Raw genomic sequence first — 18825 nt, forward strand, 5'->3', positions numbered from 1 at the left:
GAGGGTTTAAGAAGGGTGTTGGGTTTGGTTGGTGGTTAGGGGCCTAGGCAGAAGTTGAAGCACTATTGGTTGGGGTCACCATGTAGTCTTCGACGAAGGGATTAAGCGAGGTGGCACCTTGCTAAAGTTGTTGCATAAGGCGAAGTTCGTTGAGGTAGTAACACTCCTTGTCCTCATGGCCCGCCTTTGAGCAAAATGAGCAATATTTCTTGGTAGGACAATCGTTTGGAAGATGGCCTTGTGAGCTACATACTGGGCACCATGGACTCGTCTTGGGATCTTTGACCTTACGTTGCTCGATCTCCTTCCTGAGCGCTGCCACGGCCACGTCCTCTTGTTGTGATCTTTTAAAATCTTCAAGCTCCTTCTTAAGCTTGTCTAGCTCGTCCATGGAAGCGGATGTAGAATCTTCCGTCAGGGCTAGAGGAACCACTGGAGGAGCCAAAGAGATGCCAGGGATAAGTGGGGACCAAGAGGTATGACGCTCCGCCATGAGGTGACCATGGGTAGATTGCACCATCTGGGGGAGGAGTTGGTGTCTTTGGGGCTCCTTGGGACCGGGTGATGGCCACCACTAATTGAGTGTCAGCCTTGGGAGATGGCACCACTCCTTCCACCATGTTAATCAGTGGGGTTCTAAGACAATCCTGTGTGTAGTGGTCTCAGCTCTCCGGGCAATGGAGGCATGGAGGCGAGTCCTCTCGTGCAGTGCATTGAGCTTGCATGTGGCCACTCCCCCCACAACGATAGCATATAAGGGGACGGGTGGGGTTGCTGGGAGGACAGTGACTGGGGAACCTTTGGTTAGGTCAAGCCCATACGTGTTGTTAGCTATCGGAGGTACTGGAGGAGCTAGTGCTGCACATACCACCGGGGGTGGGTTTTGATAGGCTTGGGATGTTTGTGGGATTGGCACAGGTGGGAGGTACGGCTGATAGAGGTTTTGCATAGGCAGGGAGTTGTATGTTAGGTTGGCTCCGGGATGAGGGGTATTAGTGTATGCTAGCGTGGCTACTTGAGCTCCCTGCTGAGGCAATGCGACTTGGGGCGGATGAGGGGTTGGTACATAAGAAGCCATGGGGGAGGGGAGGGTATGTGGGGAAGCTAAGTAGGAGGGACCAATGGTGACAGGGTTAATATAAGCTTGGGATTGGGGAGTAGCTATTTCTGTCGATTGATGGTTCAAGAAGGGTGTTGGGTTTTGTTGGTGGTTAGAGACCTGGGGGAAAGTTGAAGCACTATTGGTTGGGGTCACCATGTAGTCTATGGCGAAGGGATTAAGTGGGGTGGCACCTTGCTTAAGTTGTTGCTGCATAAGTTGGAGTCCCTTGAGGTAGTAACACTCCTTGTCCTCATGGTCCGCCGCCTTTGAGCAAAATGAGCAATATTTCTTGGTGGGAAAATCACTTGGAAGATGGCCTTGGGAACTACGTATCGAGCACCATGGACTCGTCCTGGGATCTTTGGTGTTGCTCAATCTCCTTCCTCAGTGTTTCCATGGCCGCATCCTCTGGTGGTTGATTTCTCAGGTAGTCACGTGATCATGATGGAGTAGGGAAAGGCCATCAAAGCACATTATCAAATGCACAAAATAATTAGCAATTGATTAAGATGTGATTAGCAAAATAATAAACCTAAAGTATAATCTTTTTGTATTGATAATTTTCACTCACAAAATGAGCTTGGCGAACCTAAAGTATAATCTTTTTGTATTGATAATTTTCACTCACAAAATGAGCTTGGCGTTGCATCAACTCATAGCTCACGCTTGAGCATTTGGAATCGCTTTCATCTTCTTGATTTTTCTTCATGAAACTGCACTAATTTTGTTCTTAAAAGAATCTCCAACAATTCTCTTTATTCTCTCCATTAACTCCTAGAATCTCTCATCTGTATGAAAGGCGTTGTTCTCTGATTGTAGGTTCTTGACCTCTATAGATGCCGACCTCTCTTTGGCCTTCTTAATAGGTCACCTACTTCTCTCCATGGGATACTTCAAGACTGCTCTACAGTGTAATTGGGTGATGGGATATTACAACTGTATATGAAATACCAACCCTTCCCCGTAGTCAGACCCCTTAGCACTCCCTTTCTAACTGGGATCTCCCTCAACCTGCCTGGATCTAACTTCATCAACCCCCATACTCCCACCAGCATTCAAGTAACAAAGGACCGTGTCCCACCGAGGAGTAGTGGGGGGTGGGGCAACAGAACTGAGTTACTCATATTAACCAGGTGTTCCACCTCAAGGGGTAGTGGAGCTTTTGACAAGAAGCTGGAACAACTAATGACTTTAAGTGCAGAGTTACCATAGGCAACCAAAACCGAGCTTCCTTTTCTTTCCCCAGCTGCATCTTTTCCTAACTCTTCAATGTTTCCTCCTCTACTTTTCACGGAACATCTTTCTCAACAAAAAAATCCCATTTTCATGCTAGCCCCCTGCAATTCTAGTTACAGTACAGGCTCCTCCCACACACAATCTCCTCGAAGTTCTGGCTAGTAGCCCAACAGCTACACGTTTGCAGGGCACAATGCCACAAGTGGACAAGCCCTCCATCTGAACTCACTCACTCTCGGCAACTGATTCGTAACAAATCTGTGTGCCCGCAAGCATCAGTTACGTACTCCTTACTTAGTGTCCTCGTTAACCTCATGAAATCAATCTCTTTTTTTTTGGTCCTTCAGATCCTGGTGTTTCAACCCTAAGAACTCAATCAACATGATGAAAAGTAAGGACAAAGCAGATCACCAAAAATGCTAGAAGTGCAAATAGAAGATGACTTAGCAAGATACCAGAGCATGGTTTCACAATATGCTGCTCAGATTCTACTTGGATTTATCCTGTTCTAGCACTCTCAATTGCACTTGATTACTAGGTTTTACATGAACGCTTCCAGTATCAGAAATTCAGATCTCTTTTCTGTATCATATAATATATATGAGTTTCTCACATCGAAACCATATATCTCGTACAGTTGAGTTCCTAGATTTCATGTAAACAAGAAATCAATAAAAAGTGAGGTACATGAAACAAAGTTTACCAAGCCTTAGTAAAGAACAGCATAGGACTTTAGCCCTACGGGCGTTTTTTATATAACTAATGAAAGGATCTTTTCTCAGAAAAAAAAAAAAAGAACAGCATAGGACTCAGATTTCTTTTCTGGCACATGTATATTATAGCTAGTTCAGCATGTAGTCTAGATGCATGCAGCTGTCAGGCAACATGTTTGTTTGCACCAACTATAACAAGTCTTAAGACAATTTCCTTCACTCCAGTGTTCAGAGGACCTGCAAAATGCTCATCTTCACCAGCAGAAGTCACCTTTGCAGATTAGCCCAAAAGAGGACACGAGTTCAAACCCCACCACGTGCATGCATGTTTACCTGCATCCATTGCATGCATGCTCAAGCATGCGTGCGGTGTATGGGAACATCCATATATTTGTGTGTGGGTGTTTATAACTCACTACAAAGTAAAAGAGAGAAAAATAGTAAATAGTGTGCATGAATGCATGTATTTGTGTGGATGTGTGGACATTCACAAGTCAGTACAAAGAAAAAAAGAGCAAATTAGTGAACAAACTTTTTTCTTTATCCACTCCTCAGTTCCTGTCAAAGTTTTATAACAACCCTCAGAACTGTCCTCAGCACTTAACAAGCACATACTTGTAAATGAGAGATCATCCCTTTTGGATATGAACTGATTTTACAGCTTCCTCTTCTGAAGCACAAGAAATGGAATCCATACAGAAAAACTATATACTAGGTATGTCACAAGCTTTGTGAAGATCCTTCATTCCAGGCACAATTATTGTTATGCGTGTTGGCATCTTACAGAACAAGTAACTGCAGATAACCATCTCCTCGGATGAAAATAACTCAGTAGCTTTCATCATCAGTTATTGGTCGGCGAAGGTGGTACCGCAAACAGTTGGTCAAGACCTGCAGCATGTGAAGACTTACACAAAACTACCACAAGCAAGAAAACTATTTAGATCTTTACAGAGACAACCCCCCTTCTCCACCCTTCCATTGGACAGGCAAGATCCCATGCCCATGAGGGATCAGCAGGTGAGATCTGCCCTTTGAAAACGGTGGGGGTTATGTCTGTAAAGCCCCAAAGTTGTCATAGAATTTATCATTGATCATAACCATACCTCAGCCAATGACTTGCTGAGTGCTTGACCATGGTAGTTGACATGAAACTTATCCTTTGCCACAAGCCCCTGACGAGCACAAACGATTTCGTTAATCAGTAAAACATGTTGAACGCTGTCATTCATTTCAGCGTGTGCATTACTTAAAGCTCAATTGAGATATTAATGACCAGTGGAGATGGAGAATAAACCTCTGTATCAATTTCTGCTGACTCAACATTGACATTGATATCGTTTATGATCTGAACTATTTCCGTTAGGAGGCCAGGCCTATCTGCTGTTTCTATAGAAAGTAGGCTGCCACAGACAGTTGATGCACAAATCATCCCATTAGAATCAGTATCAAATGTTATTAATAGAAGACGTTTGTAACAAAACATGAAACAAGTCACCTAGTTGTACATGGAAACAAGGCACCCAATAGCATGTTTGTGATAAAATTAAGTGAGAATGGTACTAAATAGTACTGGAGCTCTCAAGAGGGCTAATGTTTTCCCATGTTCTGGTGCTCTCTGAGGGCCTGGGCCTGGGTCTTTCTAGAGTGCAAAAGGCTGCTGCTGGAAGCTGCGGAGTAATGCCTCAAAAATGGCATTAGCAAAGGGGCATTGAAATATGCACGAATGGCCTACTTTTCTGGTTGGCTGGTCAGCCTGCATCCGACCAGCATATGTAAGGCCCAATCTAATCCTGTGTGATGTGGGTGTCCCGTTTGGCTGATTTTACCTGCCAGGAATATACTCACGACTGATCACCAATGTTCCCAAGCTGTGCTATCTTCCCTTTAACTGGCTGGTCATTGTCTGCTTCTTTGGATCCTATTCCCTGCTCCACTCTCTTAGGCCAACGAATCCTGCTCGACCCTTTGTATGTTCCCATTAGAATTCTTATAACCTCTTTCTTCCCCAAAAAAACAGGGCCTACAGATTTTTTAATTTTTATTTATGATGTGCATGCACAAATGAACCGGACTGCTGGAGGGAATGAAGTGTGTGCAGCTCATATGAAAGGCCATGTGAGAGCTCTCAGCAGCTACGGGAACACCGTGCAACTGCTCCAGGCAGCTCATTAGAGTATATATAAATTTGTCCATATGGCATGCAAAGAATCCTACTGAATCACTGCCTTTCATGTTAGTACTAAGTAGACTGAAAAAGTTCTTGGGTGTTGGAGATATCTTGGTGTCTTGCGAGACTTGAGGATCTGTCCGTTTTATGTTTTCCTTGAGTGACTACTACGCCAGCATTAGTTCATGGATATGCTTGTGTGTGTGTAGACCTTGGGTGGACAATTAGGTAGGGCGATTCTTACTTTGGAGGATGCATGTGAACTTCATCCGGGAGACTCAATTTGTAAGCGACCTCATTAACCTTTTCAAGATCAAACAAGGTCCACAATACCTTGGAGACAACTTATAACTTTTCCATTCCTCATTACCTATGGATCTTTCGGAATTCTTAAGTAAACATGTACAACACTTGTGCCTATGCGCTAGGGTTTACAAAAATAGAGAGAGAAGAGTGCAACAACAGAACTCAAACACAAGCACTATTACAACCATTACACATGGCAACACGTGGGACGCCTACACATTGGTACGCGGGATTTACACACCAGTAATGTGTGGGACGCACGGACATTGCATGGGGAAACCAATGGTGGCAAACTATTGCACATCACCGCTTATATTAATAAGTGTGAACGGGTGACGTTCCTGGGTGAAGGTTGTAGGCCAAAGACCCAATGATGTGTAGCATGGGGGTACCAACGGCGACACAGGGGGCGTGTGAGTGTGGTGTGGCCGTTAAGGTACACACTGGTTGCCCAAGGTCACTGGTATATATAATGGTTGGATGGTTAAACATGGTATGCGAAGCTAGGTTTATTTTTGCTATTCTTGAGTTCTTCTTCTCTCTCACTTTTTTTGCATGAGGCTTGAATCAGAGCTCTAGAGCTTCTTGCATGGATGCCTGACAAGTACACACATGTAGCCCTAAATCTGCTGGTTGTATTATGTACAATGAAAAAATTTAGAACTGAATTTTCAAGTACAAAATGTTATTGAAAAGGTGATGTTTGATCTCAGCCCTAATGCTGTTGTTAGATGCTAGTGCTCAGCCCAACACCTTGGTGCAAATCTGTTTCCAACACCTCCAATCAGCCCTCAAATTGTTGCTCTTGATTGGGTGTCCCAAAAAATATGAGATATACAAATGATTGCACATTGTTTATATAGCTTTGCAAGGGACAAGTCAATGAGGAGATGATGTCCACCTTCTCTCCACAACTCATGGAAACGAGGTCCACACTTTCACAACTAGCCGACCAAATCTAGGCCTTGCCCGACTGCATAGGACCTGCTCGTGCTGATTCGCCTCGCCTACTGCCCAATTGTAATAGGCCTTGTCTCCAAGTCATACAGGTTGGCCGTTTGAGCACTTACAATATGGAGGTGCACCACAAAACCCATTGATTAGCATCAAATCACACTCTATGATGCACACCCTTTATACTCTCTTTTGCATATTGCAACATCTCTTGCCAATACTCTACCTAACTGCCTTTGGTTAGCATAGAATCGCACTCTATCATGCACACTCTTTATACTCTCTCTTGATATTGCAACATCTCTTGCCGGTGTTTCAAAAAATCAACCGCAATACCAACCCAGACTTTCTCTAAGATAAACAACATCCATGGGACTCTAGACTGAAATCCAATCATCAACATAAAAGAGTTCATCTTAGTAGCAAAATGCTTAGCACTATTGTAAGGAAACTCTACTAACGGAAAATAGTCTTCCCAATCAAATTGTCTCCTCAAGACATATGCATGCAGCATATCTTCCATATACACACTATCTGTCCATCAGACTAAGGATGATTAAAGGAGCTCATACTCAGCTTGGTGAACAATTTCTTGAACACCTCACGCCCAAAAAAGTAACGGATACTCTTGAATCGAGAGAGAAAGAAAGAAAGAGGGAAAGATATATCAAGCATCTACTAAAGACCCAATGGGTCTATGAGACCACAATGATACAATAATGTCTATGGTATACCTAATCCCGGAACGGAAATATCTATTTCACTAGTGTGATACAAAACTCCCCATGGAAATCTCATCATAAAATACAAGCAACATGAAACATGAAAGAAGCATCATCCCCCAATAGATGGTATACCACTCTCCAAAATATCAAGCACAGGGCTAATGGGTATCGCCAAAAGGTCTCACTTCGCTACGTCATGTGGAAAGATAGCTCAATGGCGAAGGATCATGTCACATGCACTCTGCACTATAGTGCATGGTGACAAACTAGCTCATCATCATCAGTGCAACATTGTACAGTATTAGTTCCTTTTAGGATGATATTTGTCGTACGCCGTGACCCCATTGTAATCCTCAGTCTAGGATAAGTCAAGCACGAGCTACGTAGGTCGTCCTCAGCCTTAGACAGTCAGTCAATCAGTCCAAGTCCCTTAACCCACTTGAAGAGACGCATTCATGCATGTAAAGTCGGTATAAACCAGGCTTAGTTAGTACGAAAGGTACGATACGGTACGGTATGATAAAATACGGTACTAATTGGTACCTTAAAATTTTTTGAGGTACGGTATGATATTAGTACATTTTTTAAAAAAAATACTTCCTAAACTTAAAAATTGTAGACAAGAAGTTACAAAATAGTAGAGCCATGAACATAATGTCATCATGCCATTAGAGTACAAAATTGCTACAAAAGGATAGGCCAAAAACTCATGGCATGGGCGACCGCCAACATGCGTACATACATGATACTACATACTACAATACATCATCAATGGGCTAGAAGGAGATAGATGCCCAATGCCTAGAGAGCTATAACATATCAAAAGTCTACATCATCACCAACATCTGCATGATCATCAACATGATCACTACTAGAGTGTCCATCAAGAGAGTTCTCTAAAGAGGACTCTTCGAAGGTGGACGAGACACTCTGGGGATCATTCTCGCTAAGTAGGTTGGCGTCATCATCAAACAAGGGCTCTCTAGGCAGTGGGGTATCATCATGAGGGGGCAATGGAATATCATCATGAAGGCGGGGATTGGAGCTCGAGGATCCCCGCCTCACATATGTGAGGAGGCCACCCTCTGCCGATGTCGAAGGCGGAGGCCTAGGAACTCCAACTGCTCGGTTCCGTCCATGCTGACTCCTGGTGCTGCGAGTATCTGCTGCCACAAGCTCACTATAGAGCTCGATGAAGATTGCCTCCTCCTCCTCATCAGGTTGTTGATTGACACTTGCAAAGTTTTCACTCGTCGACGTGAAAGTGTCAACATTGACCTACACATTAAGGCACAAAAGTTAGAGTCTGTACAGTGTACACAAAACTTAAAAGTTATGAGTCATGACAAGTTAGAGTCTAGACTTGTCACTTACCTGCTTGGGACTACCCATACTAAGAATGCCCTGCATCATGCGCAAGTTAGTGCGGCAGTAGACCAACCGCTCCAACTGTCGTGTGCTTAGTCGATTGCGTATCCTCGTGTGTATGAGAGAATAGGAACTCCAGTTCCTCTCACATGCACCCGTAGAATAATCCTGGGCTAGGACCCTTAAGGCTATGGGTTGGAGATGCTCTAGTCCATACCCAAAATTGTCCCACCAAAAAAGGGGCTTCACAAGTGACTCCCTCCTCTAGCAAGTGGGAGACGAAAAGGAGGTTTGACCTCTCTCATCAACATAGCAGCCCAGCTCCTCTAGAAAGGCATTGTGCTCATCAACTGGCACAGCTCGAAGCATATATGCATCCCGATCTTGTCGAAGCTCCCTATCGGTGCAAACTACTGGAGACTTGTAGGCTAGATGTACCAATGCTGCAAACCCGTGGATTGGTTTGTGCATCCACCTCCATCTCTTCTGTGCAATCTCCATGATTCGTGCTCGCTCGTCAAATGTAATGTCTGTGCAAGCCTCCAACTCCACAAGGGCAGCTCTAAAGAAGTGGACAAGAAGGCCCATGGTGGACCCCTCGCAATCTGTCATCCGCAAGAGCCTATAGAATGGAGTCATAGCAATGACAATTGCTCGGACTCTAGTCCAAAATCTCTCCTCTAGGCAAAAGCGTTGCATGGCTTTGGCATCTTCAGTGACGTGCTCATCCCATTCGTTCCACATGGTGGAAACAACTGTCTGGCGAAGGGCGGGCCTCACATCGTATAGACGCTCCAAAACCAGCCACATGTAGGAAAAGCGGGTGGCCGATGGCTTCTTCAAGTCAAGCCTGCTATGCTCACGAAACATAGCAAGCGCCTTCACCTTTAGCGTGAAGAAGTTGACAATAGATGTAGCTTGTTGCACAATCCTCTTCACCCACCCGAGCTTCGCCACATCCTCCATGAGTATGTCAATGCAATGACTCGCACATGGAGTCCACACAATGGTGGGGAATTCCACCTCAAGCAAGCGGCCCATGCATCGACAATTTGATGCATTGTCGGTGATGACTTGCACCACGTTTTGAGCCCCAACCTACATGGTAGATAAATCATATGAGTTGAGGGCTTTGCACAAATGACAAAATCAGCCACACTTAAGTAAAATAATGCTTACCTCTATGATCGCTTGCCTAATATTACTGTAGATGAAACTCCCGGTAGTCTTTCTTCCCCTTCTCCCGGTGTCAACCGCACTCAAGAAGTATGTGCCAAGCGAGCAAGACACAAGGATGTTGATAATGCCACGCTTCCTTTGATCACTCCATCCATCTGTGAGAATAGAACATCCATACTTCGTCCATGCGGCTCGAATCGGGTCAAGGGCTCGATCAATTCTCTCCTTCTCTTCATCAATCTTCCTCGTGCGCATAGCCGTGTAAGAGACCCCCGTCCACCCCTCACATGGGCCCACATTCGCAATCGCCGTCACCATCTTCTTCCATTGCTCCTTTTGGAGTACATTGAAGGCAAGATTGCATTCAATAATGGTGCGAGTAATCTCTATCTCCTCAAGGCGTTGCCGCTCCTTAAGGAATGCAACCAAACCTCTCACACTACCCGTGACTTGGTGGAGAGAGGGTTGCACCCCTTCACGCTCCACCACCCTTTGCCTTTTGCCCGGTGCGGAGGCGGACCGTGAATCCGTGGAAGTGGCAGTGGAGGATACACCAATGAAAGAGCCGATGGCCGCTCCATCATGTGCCGATGGTGGTGCTAGTGGTGGTGTCGGTGCGTGTGTTGATGATGCTCCTCTACTTGAATTTGAGCCGCCGCTCATCTTCCACGAAATGTCATCGGCAATGCTTTGCGGAATCTCCTTGCATGGGGCAACTTGTCCCCCAATCTTTGAAAGGTGCTGGAGAAGCCTTGTTGCACCACTGGTGCATGACTTGCCGCAATATCGGCATGTCCAATGATGGGAGTTAGACTTCTTGGTGTCCTTCTCCACATTGAGGCAATGCAAATCAAAAGCCTCATGCTTCTCCCAAGGCATGATGGATAAGAGAAGGACTAAAGCGTGGAGTAGAGGAGAGAACGTAGAGAAGATGAACTATGGGAAGAGCTTGGAGGAAGAGAACTTGGAGTAGAGGCTCAAGTGGGATGGAAGGAGCTTGGAAGAGGGTGGAGGAGAGGCTTGCCGCTTGGAGTAGATGGAGGGTGGTGGAGGAGAGGCTTGGAGTAGATGGAGGAGAGGCTTGGTCCTTGAGGCTTTTATAGAAGGACTCAGGAGAGATGAAAGGAAAACAGCCAAAAAAACAGGCAGAAAACGGTCAAAAAAACGGCTACTTCCAACGGGCAGAAACAGGGAAAAATCGTACCTGATCGTACAGATACGTACGGTACAAATCGTACGTACAATCTGATCCGTACGATGTACGGAACTAAGCCTGGTATAAACCTTAGGGTTTGCATTATTCTACATATTGCACATCATTCATTCATGGCATCTAGACCACTGCAGAAACCCCAGATATCATCTAGTATTTATCACGATATTTACTAGGAATTTTCTGGTATTTTTCCCATCATTTTCAGCATTTTATTATCTGCGCAGGCCAAGATGGACCAATTCATTCGTGGATTGGATCCTAACATTCGGTTCACAATTCGCAACTTTGAACCCAATACATATGACCGGGCTTTGACTCTCGCTAAGAATGAAGAAATGAAAATGAACGGAGGCAAGCCCAAACAATCATCCCAGTCCAGTACCAAACCCCAGCAACAGCAATCTGTTGCACAGCCAAGGAAAATGCATCTTCTAAAAATGCTAAGAAGGACGATAGTAATAGCTCCACTTCAGGAAAGATTAAGAGTCTAAGCCTAAGAAAACTCCTGATGAAAAGGCTAAAGCAGGCATTACTGGAGGTTATCTTCCTCTCCAGAGGAGCAAAAGAAGTATCAATCAAAAAACAGTTTTTTTTGTCACATCATAGGGCATGGTAAGAAGGATTGCAAGCGGAACAAGCCGCCAAAGCTCCTTCTGCCACAGTATCCCCAGCTCCTCTAGCCCCGCCTACTACCACCAATGCGGTTCAACTTTTACCTTCTATGCATCCTATGCCATCCATGGTATTTGATGCTAAGCAGGAGAGTGAGAGCGATGCTGCACAGAAAAGCCTCATCCGAGCTTATGGCTCTACCAAGGGCCGACAGTTTGTAGTCCTTTTCGATATGGGTAGTTCTGAGGACGCCATCTCTCCCCAGTTGGCTAACAAAATGAGCTGCGCCCATGCTTTACGTGCTGCGCGGCGCTTCGCTGCTGCTGCCCTATATGCGCCTGTCCGCCTATGTGGCAGCCAGCCGCCATCGCTGCTGCCCGCCTTGCGCCTGTTTGCACAACTTTGCTTCTCTTTGCCTCTGCTGCCCTGCTACAGACATGGCAGCGCTAAGCTTGTGCGCCTGCCTACGTGGCAGTACCTGCAGCCACCTCAGCTCGTGAGCAGCAACCAGCCACACGTGCAGTCCAGCCTATGCAGCTAGCCGTACTTGCACACGTGGCAGTGCCACGTCAGCTGCTGACTGTGCTGTCCCAAAAGATGATGCCCCTGCAGCAAGATAAGAGAAGAACACATATATATGCATATGAACATGCACACACACACACACACACTTTTTTTTTGGTAATATCCAGGGCAGTATACACACACACACACACACCAAACATGCATCCACACACGTGTACAAACTTACACATGCATTTACAGGTAAACATGATTAGTAAATGCTAAACACGTTTAAGACATGATTACAATGCTTAAGATAAAAAGGTAAAATACTCAGTCCTGTAACATACCCCCCTCTTCAAACAAAGCAATCGTCCTCGATTGTTCATTTAAAGGATCTGCCAACTGAAACAAAACCTAAGAGAGCAACGAGAAAGCTATGTCCTGCCAACTGAAACAGAACATCTAAATAACATAAATCAAGGGCATCCACCTCGTGAATAGTCATGTCCCCTTGGATGCTTTACCTGCTCCGCTCATGGCAATCCCACAGTACCCACGATCAGCAGTACATCATGAACATGAGTAAACACTGATGCATATCAAACGAAAGTCTAGAATAGGCGTCCCCATTCTCTGAAGATATTCGTATATCCATGAATCAAACCATGTGACTAGTACACATATATCATAGAAATCCCATAGGGGTATACTGTCAGGTCAGTATCTCGGGTGTGCTGATAAGAACACCAAGCGACTTCCAGATCTCATCCAAATTAACTCTCTGACAAAGGAGCGGAGTCACCCCCCTCTTGAGTAACAGGTAGTACTCCAGAATCCACATTTGAACCTGTTGAAGCACTTTCTAGGGTAGGCTCCAAACCAAAAGCCTCGAGGTAAAGTTTTAGTATCCGCAGTGAATCTGCCAAGTCACCCTCCTCCATTCACTTCGAATCCATAGGTGAATAGTTCACAAACTTCACCAAATATCAACTTGAAACTTTTCCTCTAACTTTTCTTTCATTATGTGCCAAAATCTGTTCCGGTTGAAGAATCTCATCAAGTTCTTCTACCTCTGGTTGCGGCTCATCAACCTGATCTGTAGGCACCGCACCTCTGAAAGGTCTAAGAAGACTCACATGGAATGCATTATGAATCTTCCAATGATCCAGTAACTGAAGACCATAGGAAACATCACTCATCTTCTCAATCACCTGAAAAGGCCCGTAGTACCGCATACTCAATTTAGGATATAAGCTCTGTTTACCCTTCATTTTCCTGAGTCTAGCCTTCTCAAATCTCAAAAGCACCCTATCACCCAAATCAAAAACCAATGATCGACGGTGAAGGTTTGCTACTTTCCTCTGTTTCTGGAGTCCTTTCAAGAGCCACTTTGACCTTTTTGTAAGCCTCATCCATATTTTCCACAAAACGATCTGCCTTGAAGATCTTATCTTTTGTATGCAGGATCGGAGGTACTTTCTTCCCGCCTTCCACAATCTCGAAAGATGCCATTCCTGTCGAAGTGCGAATGTGTTGTTGTAAGCAAACTCCACCAAAGGAAGATAGTTTTCCCACTGTTCCTTATGATTTGAAACATGACACTTTAGAAGATCCAATACAACTGAGTTGGCAATTTCCGATTGCCCATTTGTTTGTGGATGAAAAGGCGATGAGAACTTCAACGAAGTCTTCATGTTCTCGAACAATGCTCTCCAAAATAAACTCGTTATTCGAGGATCTCGGTCACTGACAATAGATGTGGGCATCCCATGGTACTTGAAGATATTCATCAAAAATATCCTCACCATTTTCTCTGCATTAATCTTCTTCCTGACTAGAATGAAATGAGCCTGCTTGCTGAAACGATCTATGATAGTCCAGATGCCATCATTCCCACTCTTTGTCCTAGGAATATCAAAGATAAAATCCATAGCAATACTCTCCCACGGTCTATCTGGAATAGGCAAAGGATGAAGTAACCCAGGTGTCTTTAAAAGTGGAATTCTTCACCTTTTGACAAATGATACAATCACAAACAAAAGCATCAGCATCCCTGCGCATAGTGGGCCAGTAAAAGAATGCCTCGAAAGCCTTCACTGTAGCCTCAATACCACGATGGCCTGCATAAGGTGGAGCATGGCATTCTGTCAAAACCTTCTGCCTCAACTGAGATGTGACACACAATTTGTCATGCATCATCAAAAATCCTTCCTTGAGAGAATAATGATCAACTCATTCCCTTTCAGTCAAACGATCAAAAATCCGCTCAAAATCTGAGTCATGAGCATATTGTTCTCGCATATCATCAAGTTCATGATGAAAGATAATGGAGACGGCGGCCACATCTGGTTTCCTAGACAAGGTATCCGCAACCACATTCTTTTTGCCATCCACATGAACAATCTGAAAGTGAAACATGGACAAAAAGTTTGCTCATCTCATATGCTTCTCTAAAAGCTTCGTTTGGGTAAGGAAATAGCAAAGAGTCTGATGATCACTCTGAACAATGAAATCAGCCCCAAGAAGGTAATGCTTCCAAGTAGAAAGAGCATGAATAATCGCAAGAAGCTCCTTCTCATATACTTGTAGATTCCTTTCTGCTGGTGACAGAGTTCTACTCTCAAGCAATAACATGTCCTTCCTGCATAAGAACAGCTCCAATGCTATTCCCGCATGCATCACACTCTCAAAACTGGACCACTGGTTAGCTTTTCCTTAAGCTTGTTGAAAACTTCCACTTCCTTTACCGTCCATCGGAATTTTACAACCTTCTTGGTCAAGTGATGTAAAGGTGAAGCAATTTCTGCAAAGAATCGGATAAACCTCCTGTAGTATGAACAAAGTCCTAAGAAACTTCTCACATCATGTATGGTCTGCAAATCCGGCCAATTCTTTATCGCTTTGACTTTTGCTGGATCCATCCTGACGCCATCCTTAGACACTATGTGCCCAAGAAAGTGAATCTCCTGCATGAAGAATTCACTCTTCTTTCCATTGACAACCAACCTATGCTTTCTGAGTTCCTCAAAGACTTTGGTCAAATGATCCCGATGCTCCTTCTCTGAGTGAGAAAACACAATAATATCATCAAAGAAAGTGCCCACAAAAGCACGGTGGGGTCGAAAAATCCGATCCATCATCCTGTTAAAAGTCGTTGGAGCATTCGTAAGACCAAAAGGCATGACCAAAAACTCATAGAGTCCAAAAGTTGTCCTGAAGGCTGTCTTGTGCACATCCTTTGGCCTGATGCGAATTTGATGATATCCACTCTTCAGATCAATGTGATTGAAGTAAGCTACTCCCTGTAACCGATCCAAAATATCATCGATTCGAGGTATAGGGAATCTGTTCTTGATGGTAATCTTATTCAATGCCCTGTAATCAATGCATATCCGCCAAGAACCATCTTTCTTTTGTACCAAAAGCACTGGTGAACAATAGGGCGAAGAGCTCGGTTGAATCAACCCTTTGTCCAACAGATCACGCACTTGGCTCATAATCTCTTCTTCTTGGGCTGCACTCACCCTATAGGGTGGCTTATTCGGTGGTGAACTTCCAGCAATCAAATCAATTCCATGATCCTCAGGCCTAGCAGGTGGCAATTCTCCTAGCAAAGTCTCTGAAAAACAATCTTGAAAACTTTTGAGAAAATCCAATCTTTCCTTATCCAACTCAGATAAGTTAGAATCTGTGGTATCCTCATTCTCTTTAACAAACAGTAAGTAAACAGAAAGATGTTTCTTTATTAGACGAGAAATGGCCGAGGCCGATACAACAGGAATAGATTCCCCTTTAAGCTTTACATCAAGAGTGTGTTCCTTATTCTTATTAGTGTGAGAGATTTTCCTGTTGAAAGTATCTACTACCGCTTTAACCTTATGGCACCAAGGCTATCCAACAAAACATCACAACCCTCCAAAGGCACAACGAAGAAATTACCCTCTGTCCGTGTAAGTCTACACACTGAGACGCAATTTCCCAATGATTGGTGTAATCTCAACCAAATGTCCAGGACAAGCCAAAGTAGCCTCATGTAACACACCCATCTCCTCTCGTTTGATGCCCAACTTTGGGGCAAGCTCGGGGGTGATGAAGTTTGCACGAGCCCCAGGATCGAAAAAGATCAAAACCTCCTGATCTCGAAGTCTTTCCCATGCTCTGCATAACTCTGAAGATGCATCCCCTTGCTTCATCCCTATCAAGTCAGGTACTAGTCCAGCAGACGGTTTCTATTTCTTTGCTTTAGGCTCTTCCTGTGAATCATCTGCGTTTTTAGGTGCTCTCTTCGGACACCTATAGTACCGATGCCCTGCTTCTCCACAACAGAAACATTTGTTGCCAGCTATAAGCTCTTTCCTTTCTTCATCTGTCCTTTGAGGTAAGGGCTGAAATTTTCTCTTATTGGACTGCCCTTTCTCTCATGGTTCAGTGTTTTTGGTCTCTTTCGATTCCTTTGATGCTTTCTTGGAGAAGAGACGTTGATCCTTGAATCCTGACATCTGACCAATAAGCAAGGCATATCCAGTCTGAGCATTTTCTATCCTCTGAGTCATGTTAATGACCTTTGTTTTGATGCAATAATCTCGAAGCTCCTTGGGTAACCCACAGCAATAAGTCTCTATCTGCTCAACTAGTGACACGGGCCTAAAGGATGTGACCGGTAGCAGAGCATCCCAAAATTTCTTGTTATATTCTTCCAGATTGTTACAATCTCTGGAATCTAATCGATGCGAGGCTGTCATAACATCCACCTCAAAAGTCGATGTCAACCATAGGGAAGAGAAGATTTGCTTGAACTCCACCCAAGTGCTAGGTGCTGTTCCCTGATGAAGAAGTGTCGACAACCATTAAAGAGCATTACCCTTTAGAAAAGAAGTTGCCTTTCGTACCTTAGATGCCTCTGTGAAGTTACCACCAGAAAATGCTGCATCAAACTGTTGAATGAAGGTGAGAGCCTTCAAACGATCCTTTGCTCCACTGAAAGCATCAAATTTTACTGCAGCACCACCCTCTTTATAATCTTTTGGCTTCTCGCCCTGAACAAGATTATCATAGGGATGTGGTTTGAGAAAAGAATTGCCCACAGCATTAGATCCCATGCCCATCATACCACCTCCCATACCAGGCATACCAAAAGCACTTCCACCACCACCACCATAAGTTCCATACATACCTCCTCGCATGCCTCCATACATACCTCCATGAATTCCTGGTTGCATACCATAGCTCCCAATCATGCCCATGTTGGGTACACCCGTCATGGAATGAAAGACAGAGCCTCCGCCAAAGTAAACAGGATGAGAAGTATTGAAAGGGTTGCCATGGATAGGTGGGGGAAAAGAAGAAGAAGAATCGGGGTATGGCTGAAAATTTGGGTGGATGGGAGCCGAATGTTGAGGCTTAGCTTTCTTCTCAGACCCCTGCCTCCGTGGTTTAGAATCAGCTTTGAAGTTTCGTGGAAAACGTGAGTCCTTTGCGAGTTCCATTCATCCCTCCATCAAACTCTGCATCTTTGCTTCATAGGTGGCATCATCATCTTCAAGTTCTGGCATATAGAAGGTATTTCTTGCTCACTTTCCTCTTCTTTCCCGAAGTAGTAGTCGACCTCTTCCAAAGATAAATCCTTCATCTCCGCACTAGTTCCAGCCATAGAGTTAAATGTGTCGACCACAGGCTCACCCTCTTGAAAAAGTTGACGATGAATCCTCGCAATGGAACCTTGAAACTGGCCTTCAGCAACTTGACGGGCGGTGAACACACTTAATCACGCTTTAATCACTTTACGACCTCGAATAATAAATTTGAAAGAAGAAGAAAATAAATAAGTGGAGCTAGAGTGCTCCTCCACAAAAGACCAATTGGCCCCAAAGCGTGGTGCCCCCGCAGGCATTTATTTTTAACTCAAGGTCGGCATAGCCCTTGTAAAATTCCCGAGAAGATGCCTCCTTGATCCATGGGGAGGAGATCTCCTACTAGCTTTCACCCAAGATGTGTTGTGGGATACAAGAGCCTTGGCCCCTTATTTATACAAATTTGGGGGAAAATCTACTCGAAGAGCTTTTCTCAAAATCTATCGAATAGATCTTTATTTTCTTCTCTTTTTTTTTTAATTAAAAAAAATACATGGCGCCTAGCGTTTTCTTCTTTTCGAAAATCCCACGCTACTTCTCTTTTCGCGTTTTGGGCTGCTCGGTGCTTTTCTCTTGTGCTTTCCCTATGCGACTTGCTGGCCGGCGCCCATGCTTTACGTGCTGACGGCGCTTCGCTGCTGCTGCTGCCCACGCTATATGCGCCTGTCCGCCTGCGTGGCAGCCAGCCGCCATCGCTGCTGCCCGCCTTGCGCTTGTTTGCACAACTTTGCTTCTCTTTGACTCTGCTACCCTGCTACAGACATGGCAGCACTAAGCTTGTGCGCCTACCTACGTGGCAGTACCTGCAGCCGCCTCAGCTCCTGAGCAACAACCAGCCACACGTGCAGTCCAGCCTATGCAGCCAGCCGTACTTGCACACATGTCAGCTGCCATGTGGCATTGCCACGTCAGCTGCTAACTGTGTTGTCCCAAAAGATGCTGCCCCTGCAACAAGATAAGAGAAGAACACATATATATGCATATGAACATGCACACACACACACACACACACCAAACATGCATCCACACACGTGTACAAACTTACACATGCATTTACAGGTAAACATGATTAGTGAATGCTAAACAGGTTTAAAACATGATTACAAT

At 44.6% G+C, this 18825-nt stretch overlaps 1 protein-coding gene across 3 annotated transcripts in view; it reads right to left on the bottom strand.

Moving 5' to 3' along the window:
* Nucleotides 1-2803: 2803 nt before the first annotated feature.
* LOC147631116 (ACT domain-containing protein ACR12-like) overlaps nucleotides 2804-18825 on the bottom strand; it is an 83104-nt gene continuing 67082 nt past the window's right edge. Inside the window, exons 8-11 of one of the 3 annotated variants that reach the window (XM_086809453.1) lie at nucleotides 4349-4454; nucleotides 4158-4226; nucleotides 3836-3942; nucleotides 2804-2983 (exon numbers count right to left, since the gene is read on the bottom strand). In XM_086809453.1, coding sequence (XP_086665579.1) covers nucleotides 3880-3942; nucleotides 4158-4226; nucleotides 4349-4454 — 238 coding nt within the window. In that variant the 3' untranslated portion in view covers nucleotides 2804-2983; nucleotides 3836-3879. Of the gene's footprint in view, nucleotides 2984-3143; nucleotides 3385-3574; nucleotides 3943-4157; nucleotides 4227-4348; nucleotides 4455-18825 lie in introns of those variants that run through there. The other 2 variants (XM_086809452.1, XM_086809451.1) reach the window with 2 other exon arrangements.

Source organism: Cibotium barometz, chromosome 15 (genome assembly GCF_041138505.1).
Source record: "Cibotium barometz isolate CiBa-2024 chromosome 15, ASM4113850v1, whole genome shotgun sequence".
Classification (NCBI taxonomy): Eukaryota; Viridiplantae; Streptophyta; class Polypodiopsida; order Cyatheales; family Cibotiaceae; genus Cibotium; species Cibotium barometz.